The sequence below is a fragment of the Xenopus tropicalis genome, chromosome 9 (assembly GCF_000004195.4).
Source record: "Xenopus tropicalis strain Nigerian chromosome 9, UCB_Xtro_10.0, whole genome shotgun sequence".
In the NCBI taxonomy this organism is placed as follows: Eukaryota; Metazoa; Chordata; class Amphibia; order Anura; family Pipidae; genus Xenopus; species Xenopus tropicalis.
In genome coordinates this window covers 54,932,016-54,946,644 of record NC_030685.2, presented here as the reverse complement: position 1 = coordinate 54,946,644, position 14,629 = coordinate 54,932,016, and the positions used below count along the sequence as shown (strand labels likewise).

Sequence of the window (14,629 nt, the reverse complement as noted above, 5' to 3'; positions counted from 1 at the left end):
AATCCAGTACTACCACTTAAAATGTGAAAGTTTTACAGCACAGTAGATAAAACTGAATAAACTCCTTAGCAATTCTTATGTCTCGTAAATACTTTTTTGCAAGCAGAACTTGCCCCCTCACAGCTCAGTAGAAGTAGCCACACTATATTGCTGTATTGAGCAGCAAATAAATCCATTAGCAGTGTGCGCATTCCACATATATATATAATCTAGAAATCTGTTTTACTGCCATCATAGAAGTCAGTACTTAGTGTACCCAGTGCCACTAATTACTGCTAGTGCACAGCAGAAACAGCCATTTCTGGAACTATCTGTGCTGGCTGCATCTTAGTAAATGGGTGTTGGGTAAGAATATTGTGACTGCAGGTAATAATTACACTGTCTTATGCTTTCAATAAGCTTTTACTATACAAGCTCCATGTTTAATTGTAAAGGTTAGAATGTTAAAGCACTTGGGAATAATGTGCAAGCAGAAAGTAATTTCAAAATAACAGTATTTTATTGGAAAGCCTGTTTATTCCCTAAAACAAAAACATCAACTGATAAAAAGAGTGTTTTGGAAAACATTACCCATTAATAGACCTGGATCATTTATTAATGATTTAAGAAGCTAAGCATTAAAATTCCATGTATGCAGCTGCCCAATATTTTGGCTCTAGAAACCAGAGTGACTGAAAGTCGAAAATGGAGAGCTGCTGACACCAGTTAAATATGTTAAAATTTAGCCCTTAAAATGATCTAATTTTATACCCTGTTCTAGCCATGTCCCACTACCAAAAAGGAGGGAGGTACCCCCCATTTTGGCAATCAGAGCATGCACAGACTGTACAGCTGGGGGTCTAGTACCAAGGGCGACACCAGATTGAAATACGGCACAAATTGATCTGTTCACTGAGCTGTCCTGTCTCTAAGTGAAACATATGAAGGTCTTAAAACCTTTCCTGACAGTCTTGATTATTTAGAGTATGAGCCATCTTAGTTACCCTTCTCTGAACAAATTCTATTGTACTTACAGTATACCTGTAGGTGAGGTCTTAAAAACCTCACCAAAATTCAAGGTGAAATCTTACTAGTCAAGGTTTCCAATTGCTTTGCATTGAATTTCTGTTTGTTATGCTCAAGCTCTCAATATCTGCTGACTTTCAGTGCTCGGATAGCATGCTCTGACTTTCAGTGTCCTCAATGTCTAGTGACCCAAATCAAACACTATTTTGTCATCGTATTCGAAGACTCAATGTTTATTTATAATGTTTACTTTGCATCCTGCCTACTAGTAAATACGCGCGGTCAGAATGCTAATATACATGGTGCTCATTAAAACTGGTAATGAGATTTAGTTAGTTAGTGATTTTTTGTTGTAATTTCCTTACATCTGAAAGCTCCAAGGATCCAAAGATCTATTTAAACCATGGTGGTTTTCATTCAGTAATTTCAACTGAATTCTTATATCTGTAACAATATTCTCTGGCACAGAAGTTAAGTGTTGAACTGGAGTGTAACTATGGCAGACAGTAATAAACCTATTAATAAACACTAAAAATGTTATTGGATGTATTATTATCCTAGCTACATTTTATGGTGATTTGACAAAGAAGTATAAGTGGTCTCCTCTGGTTCAGGTTAGTAAACTCAACAAGAAATCAGATAAATGTAATGGCTATTTTATTATTTTTCTCAAAAATAAAACATAAGTTAAGGCATTTCATCATGTGCTATTTTATGAAAGGGCACAACAAAGCCTTGTCTGCGTCTTTCTTCTGAAGTTGGCTGATATTTTTACATACATTGCTCTTTCCAGTGTCCTGTGATCTGCTTTGTTCAAAGAGCACTACAATGAGTGACATACATTCTAGAAAAGCTTACACTAAAAAAAGGATAAGAGAACATTTCTTCATGAGGAGGTCAATGTACAAATTGTTTATTTTTTTAAAATGCTGCTGAAGCAACAACCCATAAACCCCTCCTTAGAAAGCAAAAGTGATTAAATGCAGAAGAGTGCTCTTCTTTCGCCCCTTTTTTTACACAGCAACCAGGTCACCCATTATTGTAATTTTCAGTTTAATTGGTAGACCACTGGCAAATGTATGGGGCCCCAGCACAACTGTTTTGCGCAATCAGACACTTATTCCACAGGCCACTCCACAGGCTTATGTATATGTATCAAATAAGTGGATTAGGAAAATCAGGCGAAAATCTTAAATTGCCCACAGGTCATTATTTCTGCCCCGAACTTTTATCACTTTTCAGCTCAACATCATAAACCATAGGCACTGTAAATTGGTTAAGAGTTTGGGGTAAGGTATGAATGGGTGATTAGTGATTGCTATGTTTATTAGTTGCATCTTGGCATGTTATGTACTTATAATAATTTATAAGAGATACCTGTGTTTCAGGGCCATCATCAGGTGGTGGTAAATGCCCTGGATCTTGTTCTTAACAAGAACTATAGTGGGGGCCCAATTATGGCAACATTTTCAAAGTTTACTTTATACGTTTTTGTGCAGGTAGTGATAATACCCTTAGTAATAGGTGGAACATTTCCATGGTGTAAAGCCAAGTGCCTGCCTCATTATAATATATATAACTGCACGTGCAATATGAATAGATCAGGAAAAGCTTGTGAAGTGGAACTATTAGGGTTAAGTTGCAAGAACAAGATTTTTCTGGCAAAATAATTTTCAGCGAGAAAGGTCTACAGACATGCCCACAGGGCATGTAGTCCTGTTAAAATTAATAACACAGTATTAGTGCATATCCTCACTGATCAGGGTAACGAGGCAGAGATTCCACTTAAAAAATAAGGCATCCTAATGCAATTCAATTGAAAATTGCCACTGCAGGAAGGAGGGACCCCCAGGTATGCTACTCCATGTACCTGAAAGTGGACGTGCACAGGCCAGTGAGCACACAGAGAAGGTAAGTTGCCCTATTAAATTCCATGAAGTCATATTGATGGACTAAACTCCAGTGCAGACTATCCAATAGAAAATAAACAACATTTAATTTTACTCCGCAATGGCCTACTACAGTCAGTCACTTAGGCTGGTCATGCCCAGAAGGATATGGTTGCTCAATTTAGTTGTTTTTAACTGAATACAATGCAATCTTACCAACTGCAGTTAGCTTAAAAATCTGTATTATTGATGTTTCCATTTTTGAGGATGGGAGGTCCTCAGACAGCAGTGATTGGACCTGCCATTTACTTCCCTGAAATATGTGATCCATCAGGGTGGAGCAATCATGCAGAAGGCATTTAATGTAAATGCTGCCATTTGGGGGCAAGTATTCCAATGAATCCAAGTCTAATTTTTCTTTACAACCACTGACCTAATAAAAATCCTATAGGTTCCAAGTAAAGCATTTTCAATCCCATGAGATTAGGCCCTGTTTTATATCTCAGAAATGCCTCTTTCTGAAAGCACAGAAACTGTTTCTGTTTTCTGGCAATCATTTTATAACTTTTGGTCAGTGAAGACTCTTTACTTTATTTACTTCATAGAATACCAAATATTTGTTTCCCAAAGGGAAGACAAAGTGTTTCAGTGGACAGGTAAAATGCTTTGCTTTGTACTGTAGTATATATTCTTTGTATAATACACAAATGTGTTAACACTGGGGTAAATAGTTGGACAGATTACATCCATATTTCTATTGCAATATGCAATACCAAAATCTCAGGTCCCCGTAGATATTTGGAGCCAAGACAAGTCCTAAGAATGCACCCGGTAACTGATTTAGGCAGCAAATAACAATAATGCAATCTTTTACTGCATCAACCCATATATACCCAATGTTGTCATCCAATGGCATACTGAAGTAACTTTGAAAGTAACTTTTAACAGGTCTAATAACATATGCTTATAGGCCTATAAACCATATGAATACAATAAATTTAACCCCAACACTTTACTCATTAACAAATGTTATAAATATTGAATTCAATATTTAAAATTGAAAAGTCCTGCTACAGTTAGCCTGTTATGTAATTCTGTTTGTCCCATTAAATTACTGCTGCAATTGGCAAAAGAACTGTTTCGCCTGAAGTTATCCATATTTAAAGCACAGTGCTGATAGTATCAAAGTCTTTGGCTATCTGGGTACTGGGCAAGGACTTGAGGTACTCCAGGTGCCTCCTAGCATCCTCTTGGTTGTGTCTCACATAGTACACTACATAGGTTATCACCATTGCAAACCAACCAAACATTGTAATAAACATAGCAACATCAGTGGTTTTGTTATGAATGTTGCAAAAGTTTATGCCAGAGTCTAAAACCTGGATCAAGGGCTTCCCAACATATTCTTCCTGAACAGATGTCTGGCAGGAAATTTCATTAACTGTGTCTGGGTCTAATATTAGTTCCCTCAGCATCTCTTGAAGGCTGCAATCACAATGCCATGGGTTATTGGAAAGCCGAATTTTGGCTCTAAGTTTAGCCAGGGCTTCCTTAGGAATACTGTGAATCTGATTTCCAGATAAATCCAACAGCTTCAGACCTTCTGACACCCCTTTAAAAGCTGCCAAATCTATTTTCTCAATCGAATTCCTAGACAGGTCCAACTCTTGGAGATAGTTCAGGTCCTTAAATGCATTGTTTGGCACTTGATGGATCTTATTGGCATCCAGTTTTAGGGATACTGTGTCCATTGGGAGGTCTATAGGGATTTCTTCCAGATCTCTGGAGCTACAGTGAACAACTGTGGCTCCATCAATGTCAGAGCACTGACAGCTCTTTGGGCAAGTGGCAATGATTTTAAAATGGAACAGTAATAGCAAAAGTCCTCTTTTAAGCAGCAATTCCAAGAATCTGTTCAAATGGTCTTCTAGATGCATTTTGGATGTTTCCACTTTCTAGCTCTTCATCATGCATAAGATTCCTTTTTTCTGGAAGTTAAGGAGGATTCACTCTAAAACAAAAATTGAAAAGATTTAGCAGTCCGAGCCTCATATAAGTTATTCAAACAAGTCATATGAAGCAATTGGATTGCACATACCACATGAATTAAGACTAGCCATATCTGAATAACCTTTTTATGCTTAAAATATGTATTGCACATTGGATCAGTTCACACATCACAAAACAAACTGGCAGCCCTAGAACTTAATTCACTGGTACCTCACACTTACAATCTTACAGATGTCAAGTAATATTTTAACAGTTGTGTAATAGGTGCTACATAACAGGATATAATAAGAAAGAAGGTCAGGATTTCTCGTTCTTCAAGTACAACTGTATTAATAGATACACAAAGAATACTCTGTATTAATGGATAAACCAAGTTGGACATGTTACAACAAGTCACCTTGGTGTTTTTGGGGTTTATTAATAAAGATCACACCAGACTAAATGAAATCTTTACCCTCTGGTACCTTAAAGCAGCTCTGGAGCTGCTGTGCTGATGATTTAACGTGGTTCTCTTTACAATATTTCTGGGTTATTGGTAGTGATGTCCCATAGCTACAATTGTTACCTTTCCCAGCAGAGAAAGTCAGACTACGAGGCCGGGATGATAATGTCTGGTGGGGGTGGGGGGGTGATGATGGCATTGGGAGGCAGTGCAATGATGTTGATGTAATACAATTCCAAGTCTCCAGTCAGCAGCAGTTTTACATGAATTGTCTGATTACTTATAAGTAGTAGCATGAATGTCAGTCTTCAGTTAAGTATCATTAATTGCATAGCATTATATAAAGTTCTTTACAGAGACTAGGGATGCACGAATTCAGCCTTTTTTTTAGCAAGATTCAGATTTGTGCCTCTGACAGAACCAAATCCAAATCCATAAAATCATGTGACTTTTTGTCACAGAAACTGAAATGTTTTCACAGCGTCTCTTTAACCCTTCCTTATCCAAATTTGCATATGCCCTAAAAATAACTCTGTACATGAAACAGTTGTCAGACACCAATCGTACGAAAATGACTTCCTGGAAATGCATTGTAGGTCCCCCAAGGATATCGTCCAATACACAATCCATGCACAGATTTTATCATCATCCGACCAAAATTTTCTAACCTGTCCAATCGACTAAACGACCAATCCCAATGGTACATTAATTCTGAGCCCACACACGGTCCGAAAATTGTACACAACGTTGTATTGTTGCGTGTATGGCCAGCTTAACACCTAAACAGCTCATCCTTCTGAAAGTGCAGGACATGCCTGTATTTGCCCTTGCTAAGCCACAAAAGGCATAATTAGTTATTGACTACTGTATTGTAAACATGAGCTAATTTAAGATCACTAAAAAGTCCCTGTTTATAGCAACTGCAGAGGAAATGTGAGGCATCTGGGCCTATCTATTTAATCAGATTTGTAGGAGTGCGTCTACTGCAAAGACTTTTTATGAAAAGAACCCCATGGTGGTTGCAATGCGCAGCTCACATGTTAAAACAGTAAATCACAGGGCTGAAAGGAACTCATTAAAAAGAAATCTTCTATCAGCGGCTATTTAAACAAGCTCATTATAAACTGTTTAACATGGCCCATCAGCCTCTATTCATGGCTGTACTGTGAAATCCCAGAATAATAAACATATGTCTTACATTTAACAGTCATTATTACTTTTTATCATGAATCGCATTCATCAGACTTTCTTGTCATGTAAAACGCAATGATGGCAACTACCTACTCACGCACCATACGTTATATACATGTTGGCTTGTCGGTTTTTAAGTGAACAGACTTTATACTGAGCGAGGGTGGATGATTTATGAGGTGCCAGTGGTGTTTACTGCTTATACTATATATGTTGGATCTTTAACTCTTCATCCTCCCAGTGTCCTGTGTCTTTACCTAGCTTGTCTGGCTATAGTGGTAATGAAAGTATAAGCCAGTATTATGTATCTGAAAGAAGTCAGAGGCATTCTGCTAGCTTAGTGCATTAAATATCATTAATTTGTAAATCTGGGCAGCTCTCCTTCCTCCAATAATATACAGTATCTTCACAAAAGTTCAGCTGAACTACTGAATGTTTTAATTTACTTCAAGTCCAGTCGCCAGGATTACAATAGACCTTAATAACAACTCAACCAGCAACCATTTCCTCATGTGAAGCACTAGTCAACCATATGTATAGAGCCTACTCTCTATGTAAACTTACAACCCCCATGATCACCACTTTGATGAGTAAATGTAGTATGTTATGCAATGAGCAATTCTTAGCAACCTTTCAGTTGGTCTTTATTTTTCATAGTTTTTGAAATATTTGACTTCTTCTTTTGACTGTTTCCAGATTTCAAATGGGGGCCACTGACCCCAGCAGTCAAAAAACTATTGCTTTCTGAGGCTACAGTTGTATTGTTATTGTTACTTTTTATTATGTTTCTTTCAATTCAGGCTTCTCCTATTGCTATAACAGTCTGTCATTTACACCACTGCTTGGTTGCTAGGTTTAATGTCCCTTTGCAGCAAACAGATAATTAAAGGGACCTGAGTACACACAGAGCAGGGAGAATTCTTATGGCAGAATCCTTTAACACTAATGAAACTGCTTAGGGAGCTGGGGAAACTGTTATTCAGTCAGTGTTGCCTACAACTAAAGCCAACACATTTTAGGAATGTGTTAGTATGACTTTAAAAACCTTCCTGAAATCTTGTCATCAGTGCTACAATAGTCATTGCCGTAAACATTTTAAATGCAAAATAAACACTTAAACACAGCTGAACTGAAGAAGTCACTTGGTTGAGTGGTAAAACATTTCACCAAGCCCTGTACAGAATCCCTTTGTGCAGGTATTGGATCAAGAGTGTCCTTGTCTTTTGGCTCGTTCAGTGGTCTGAATACAGATTTGCGCAGCACACTGAATTTTTATAGGTGTCCCCGGATTTCACTTTGAAAATCTGATACATAGAAAAGCTTTATAGACATCCCTTTTAAAAGTCCTGAAAATGTTTTTGAGATTTAAATCATGGGCCTCAGAGAGAAGGAGCAGTGTCAATATTTCCACTGTATTATTTCTATTTCTCAGTGCCAGTTTGACATGCTCTGTGGACCAGTCCTGTCTTTGCTAGAAAAAGAATAGGGAGGCATTAAACTTGTAAATTATTGAATTCTACCACTTAAAATGTTATTTTTGAACCAACACATTTATTTTTTTAGCTGTAATATTGGTGTGTAAGCAGCCATCTCAGTGCATTGTGCCTGGTTCTGAACCATCTCAGTGCATTGTGCCTTATTCTGAGTTTTCAGCACTACACCATAGAACTGCTTTCAGATAAGCTATTGTTTCTCCTACTCCCATGTAACTGGAAGAGTCACAAGCTGGACTTGGATTTTCACTATTGAGTGCTATTCTGATATCTACCACTAGGGGAAGCATAGGAGCATTTTTAGCAATACAGGTGTCAGGTACCTGATATTACTCCAACTTGCAATGCAACAGTAAAGAAGGACTGATGTTTAAGTCCCATGGCTGTGGGCACCTGGAAAAGTAATAACATGTTGAGCCCCATGTGAAATTTCAAAATAAAATATATAAAAATGTTGATGTTTTGAAAAAAGGATTTAAATTCAGAATTCTCTTGAAGAAGCTCTATTAACTGAGGAATTTTGAAAAAAAAATATGTTTTCCAGTGACAGAATGCTTTTAGGTTTATGTTCCCCTAGTACAGTGCTGTCCAACTTGCAGCACACAGGCCCCCCTCTGTGTGGCCCCTACCTGTCTGGCTGCTTTGATGGCTTCACACCTCTGATTCAGGCTGTAATCCCGCTGTATTGTTTAAACATGTAATCCCCTGTACTGTTCACACCTTTTAGTCCCTACATTGTTCACACCTCAGTCTTAGACTGTAAGCCCCACATTGTTTACCTGTTCTCACCTCAGACTGTAGGAGCAGTAGAAACCCACAAATAAACCCTGCACACTATAAAAAGAACATAGACTGAGGTGGTACTGCAATTAAAACGTTTTTTTAAATATACAGTTATTGTGCATACTGTAGGACCAGTGCCAGCATTGTGTCACTGTATGCTGCCTGTGTGTGCCATACTCTGCCTTCCCTATGATGCCTGTGTGTGCCATACACACAGACAGCATAGGGCAGGCAGAGTATGGAACACACAGGCAGGGTAGGGCAGACAGAGTATGTCACACACAGGCAGGGTAGGGCAGACAGAGTATGTCACACACAGGCAGGGTAGGTTTGCCAGAGTATGGCACACACAGGCAGGGTAGGGCAGGCAGAGTATGGCACACACAGGTAGCATAGGGCAGGCGGAGTATGGCACACACAGGCAGGGTAGGGAAGGCAGAGTATGGCGCACACAGGCAGGGTAGGGGAGGGCAGAGTATAGCACACACAGGTAGGGTAGGGCAGGCAGAGTATGACACACACAGGCAGGGTAGGGAAGGCAGAGTATGGCACACACAGGCAGCATAGGGCAGGCAGAGTATGGCACACACAGGCAGGGCAGGCAAAGTATGGCAGGTTTTTGCTGTACTATTATTATTATTATTATTAACATTTATTTATAAAGTGCCAACATATTCCGCAGCGCTGTACAATAAGTGGGTTTCATACATTGGACATACAGAGTAACATATAAAGCAATCAATAACCGATACAAGAGGTGAAGAGGGCCCTGCCCAAAAGAGCTTACAATCTACAAGACTACCACAATTAATATGGGTATGGTCATGTGATAACACAGGTGTGGTTTCAAGTGGCTGTGGTTTAAAAAGGGGAGTGGTCAAAACTGGCTTCCATTATCGGCCCTCCACCATGTAGGTTAGAAAAATTCCGTCCCTCAGTACCACAGAAGTTGGACAGCACTGCCCTAGTACCTTGAGCATATGGATGCAAATTTCTTGAGTCAAGCAAATAAGATGCTAATGATCTTATGGAAAAATTCACCTAAATTTCATCTGGGAGGCAATGATAGAGGGGAACAAAAAACTAAGCATACGAGTAGTAGGAGTGTCTTTTATGCATTTAGTTATGCATGATTAGCTGTAACTATGCATTATTTTATTAATTATGTTACCTGTTTTTTATAGGGTCTAAATTGACTTTTACACAAGTGTGTTACACCTTTTCTATTGAATACTGTTTTGAGCATTGTTTTCCTGGTACGAATATACTGTATAATACTACAATGATATAGTTAGAATATGTTTCGATGAACATTTTCACTGTTTCGTTAACTGTTTGAAGGTTTTAATTTTAGATCCATAAAATAAATCTGATCAGGGGACTGACTTTATAAATAAGTAGTCTGTAGTAGAATAGCAGTGTAAACGAATGGTGACCAATAAAGGTTCAGATTTTACAGTAGGTCTGACTGATTGGTGATTTTTACCTGCAGATGCTGCTTTGGCCTAGCTGCATAACCGGAGCTTGTCTTGCATGGATCTAGCTAAAACACTAATAATACCACGTCATACACAAATTTCTTCACCTTAACTAAGTTATGAATGAAAAGGAAGTTCCACCAAAATGTTTACTTTTTTAAAGTTGAATGTACTGTAAGTGTTGTGTTCCTTGTTTCTCTGCCACTCTCTAGCCTAGATGGATAGTAAAAAGGAAACATTCTTTCAATTTTTACTGACAAGTTGAAAATAGAAAGAATCTCTAATTATAGATGCAATAAAAGTGCTGTTGACACTGCTGCAGCCATTTCAAAGTCAGAAGTGGATGTGTTTTGCGTTCATTAAAGGTATTTGAGTCCTAAGTGCACCCACTGACACAGGGGAACCCTGGAGCTTCCACCACCTTCAAGCTGATGATAATTTCAGGGTTCTGTGGGCTGTGTCAATAAGTGCAGCCAAATTTTGGCTAAGAAAACCAGAAAGGATGGCATCCTAACTCTGAACATTTTCAGTGCAATTGTGTCTGATTCATCAAAATGCATATGAATTGCACTTATTTTGATGCATAGGGTGCAACTGTGTCAGACACAACTCCCCCTTGTGGTTGCAGCTTGTTCATCTCCATACAGAGTGTCTGTGTACAAACTTCCCAATAGCATTTTCCTACATCCCATCATTATTATATTTACACTTATGGGCAGGGTTAGAGCTGCCAAGCTTCTGCTCCTTTTTACTTTCACAGTGTTTGTAGCACTAAATTTGTGTACATTAATACAAATAAAAATATTACAAATGAAGATAGGACAGACAATGCAAATAAAGATAGATAACACTGTTAAAATGGTTACCCAAAACTAATACTAGGTGCATGTTATAGTATTGTATACTTAATTTAATAAAAAGCATCACTAAGTCAATTGGTAACTGACACTGTAGAGCAATATAACAACAATACAAATATATGAATTATTATAAACAACAGGCAAGCAAAACAGTAAGAGCTGAGCTAGCTGACAAGTAGGGCAGAAACCTGGGAGAAGCACAGTGATGTAGCATGCATGTAGGTATTTAGGTATTTGCCACAGCATTGCACCTTCAGGATGCACACTCTCGGGATGCACACTCTCGGGATGCACACTCTCAGGATGCACACTCTCAGGATGCACACTCTCGGGATGCACACTCTCGGGATGCACACTCTCGGGATGCACACTCTCAGGATGCACACTCTCAGGATGCAGTGGCACCAACGCAGGCCTTTTAAAGATGTCCTGTAATAAACCCCCCAATGTTGCAGCCTCTTTGTGCAGGACAAGGGAAAATTCACAGTGATGAGCTGCTGTTTACTGAATTGCATGCACAGTTGTATTACCAAGTTTATGTTACAAACTTATATAGACAACATGCTGCAGATCTCTTAAACAGTAACATCAATCAAGGTACTATGTATGTTAAAGTAAAGGGGGTGCCACTTTTACTGCAGAGTAGTTGTTCCACATAACAGAAAGTTTTTATAGAAGGCAGGGGTTTTCCTATTATTCACATGTGACTTTCAAAATTTATATTTTTTAATATGAATTTTCACAAAAAAAGTCACATTATAAATATAAAATGATTAAAATGCAAAATTTAACTGTAGAGAGTTTAGAAGAGGGTGTCCTGTTTAAAAGCTTGTTTTATACAAGAGGCAATTGTAATATGTTCTACTCACCATATAGATAACCAAGTGCTTAATATCTGCTTCTTGTTTCTTCCCTCTGAAAGTTGAATGCAGAATCCTGGATAAAATTAGATGACAGCTTAAAATAAACTGCCACCATCAGCAACTTGAAGTCCAGAAAGGCTGCTGACCCTCAGTTCCACTGAAGTTTGTGGTGCAAGGGGGCTTCGGCTGAGGCACAGTGGCAATGGGACCATAGCTGAGCTGAATTGGCCAGCACTTGTTGCTATTTTCAGAGCTCATAGAAGCCACTCTGTTTTGCTTGTAACATCAGTGCTCACACAGACCAATCAGGCTTCCCAGGGGCTGTCACTGTATCGCGTGCCTCTTGCCTGTCAGTGGAATCCTTGCTAAAAAGCTTTTCTTTTTTAATGGAGAAACAGACAAAGGCTGAGGAGGGGGACGCTCATTCTAATACAAGTTGATGGCGTCTTGCAGATTCACACACAAAGGATGGTGCTCTGTTACCCCGTAGGAAAGAATAAAAAAGAGTAAGGCAATTTTATTCTTATAATAAATGAATGACTAACAGTCATGTCTATAAAACCTGACTGATTCCTTTAAGGAGAGATTAAGCATTTTACTTTCAAGACAAAAGTTACATTAAACGTAGTATGATTGCTCATTTGGATATTAGAGCTCCTTTATAATCCTACGTAACCACAGACTGTTATAGTCCCAGGCTGTATGAATGATGCTTAGTTATTGGTTTTTGCACATCCAGTGATTTCTCTCGGAGATTTCCCATGTGTACATCAGATAGACAGGCAGAGCCGGAAGCAAGCAAGTGAAGTGATGCATATCATAATTCTGTTATTGTGTTTTTAATTCCCCATTTGGCCATCACTTCTACTTACAAATCACAATCATAACATACTGTAATTCACTCTGCCTTTAAAAGGCATAACCCTCTCTTACCAGTAACCTGTAAAAAGAAGCCACAGTACAATCCACATATATGAGAAGGAATACCCGCTACCTATAGAACCGCTCTATATAACAGTCATTGTGCAATAAAAAAAAAAATATATATATATATAGATCAATGTAAGGATCGCGTTGATGTACAAAGAGAAAAGTTCTGCCCGGTAAGCACATTTGACCCTCCTAATACTGCTACCTCTATATAAAAAAAATTCCAAGATTGTACAAAGAGAAATTAATGAGTTGTTGAGGAAATAAAAAATTTTTTTTTCCAACCAGACAAGTTCAGAAAGGGATGCGATCAACTCTTTACGTAATGACAAACAGCTTATAGAGTGCCCTGCTGATAAAGGTGGGGTGGTAGTACTTTTGGATTTACTTTATTACAGACTAGAGTTGCAACAGCTTTCTGATGCCAATGTGTATGATAGGTTATCTGAAGACCCTACCACTAAATTTAAGCGGAAACTACACATGAAACTAGGACTTGCTCTGGCAGCCGGATGGATTAGTTAGGAATGTTGTGAATTGCTCACAACCCAATTCCCCAAGTGTCCGATTATCTACACTCTCCCGAAGGTGCATAAAAATCTATCTGCTCCTCCCGGTCACCCTATCATATCAGCCAGAGGCTCACTTTTTTCTAATATAGCCATCTTTTTAGACAGCTTTTTGCAATCACAATGTGCTCGTATGAGGTCCTATGTGGCTGATACATCATTTTTATTGAACATTTTGAGGCAATATGGCCCACTTCCAGCAGACACACTATTTGTCACATTAGATGTGTGCAATTTATATATTATTATACCTCTAAATAAGGGGATTGCTGCCTGCAAAAAGCACTTACAGAGGGAAAAAAAGGTGCTCCACCAGTTGAATTTTTGTGCTCTTTGTTACAACAAGTTCTAACTTGTAATTATTTTAGATTCGAACAAACCTACTTCCCTCCAGAGATTGGCACAGTGATGGGCTCTTATGTGGCCCCCTCATATGTCAATTTATATATGGACTCTTGAATTTATTTATCCGAATTACACAGATAACTTGCTGTTATACTGTAGATATATTGATAATATCTTGATTTTCTGACATTTCCCTGCTAGCTAACCCCCACCCTCTATGTGAGCTCCAAGACCTATGGGGGATAGTAGTGATAATTATTTAAAAGAATTATGCAGTATACCCTGAATAATTTTTGCAATATATATTATTTAATCTCTTTTGTGATATGTGGGCTGGCTCTCCTTAGTTGGTGATATTTGGGGCATTTTAAAAAAACTTTTTTTATCACTGAAGTTCATATACTTGTGGTATATGCCATATACACCTGTATAGAGTATGGTAATTGATGGTGTGCACTGATTGGTTAAGTTTGTATTTATGTATGCACTTCACTTCCCTTCACTATCCTGATGACGATCCTGTGGGGATCGAAACGCGCATGATTCAATAATAAGGACTACTTACATATTTTTTGCCACAAGTGCTTTCTACATATTGGTTGTGTATCTCTGTTCAGCACCCGGCCGGTACCTGGAGTGTTGAGAGCCAATTTTTTGGAGAATAAATATATATATATTTTTTTATTTTAATTGCACAATTTTAATGTATGACTGTTATATAAAGCAGTATATACCTAAATATAAATATATATACACGTATAGGACCCATTA

At 38.3% G+C, this 14,629-nt stretch overlaps 1 protein-coding gene across 1 annotated transcript; it reads right to left on the bottom strand.

The window, feature by feature from the left end:
* Positions 1-1,645: 1,645 nt before the first annotated feature.
* On the bottom strand, positions 1,646-12,949 carry lrrc3 (leucine rich repeat containing 3). Its single transcript, XM_004917788.4, has 2 exons — positions 12,021-12,949; positions 1,646-4,905 (listed from the first exon to the last, which is right to left on the bottom strand). The coding sequence occupies exon 2, from the start codon at positions 4,829-4,831 to the stop codon at positions 4,055-4,057; it is 777 nt and encodes a 258-aa protein (XP_004917845.1). The 5' UTR covers positions 4,832-4,905; positions 12,021-12,949; the 3' UTR covers positions 1,646-4,054.
* Positions 12,950-14,629: the final 1,680 nt, after the last annotated feature.

What these genes read in the sequence shown, in the direction of transcription:
- lrrc3 (XM_004917788.4), bottom strand. Translation starts at nt 4,831, where the DNA reads ATGCATCTAGAAGACCATTTGAACAGATTCTTGGAATTGCTGCTTAAA.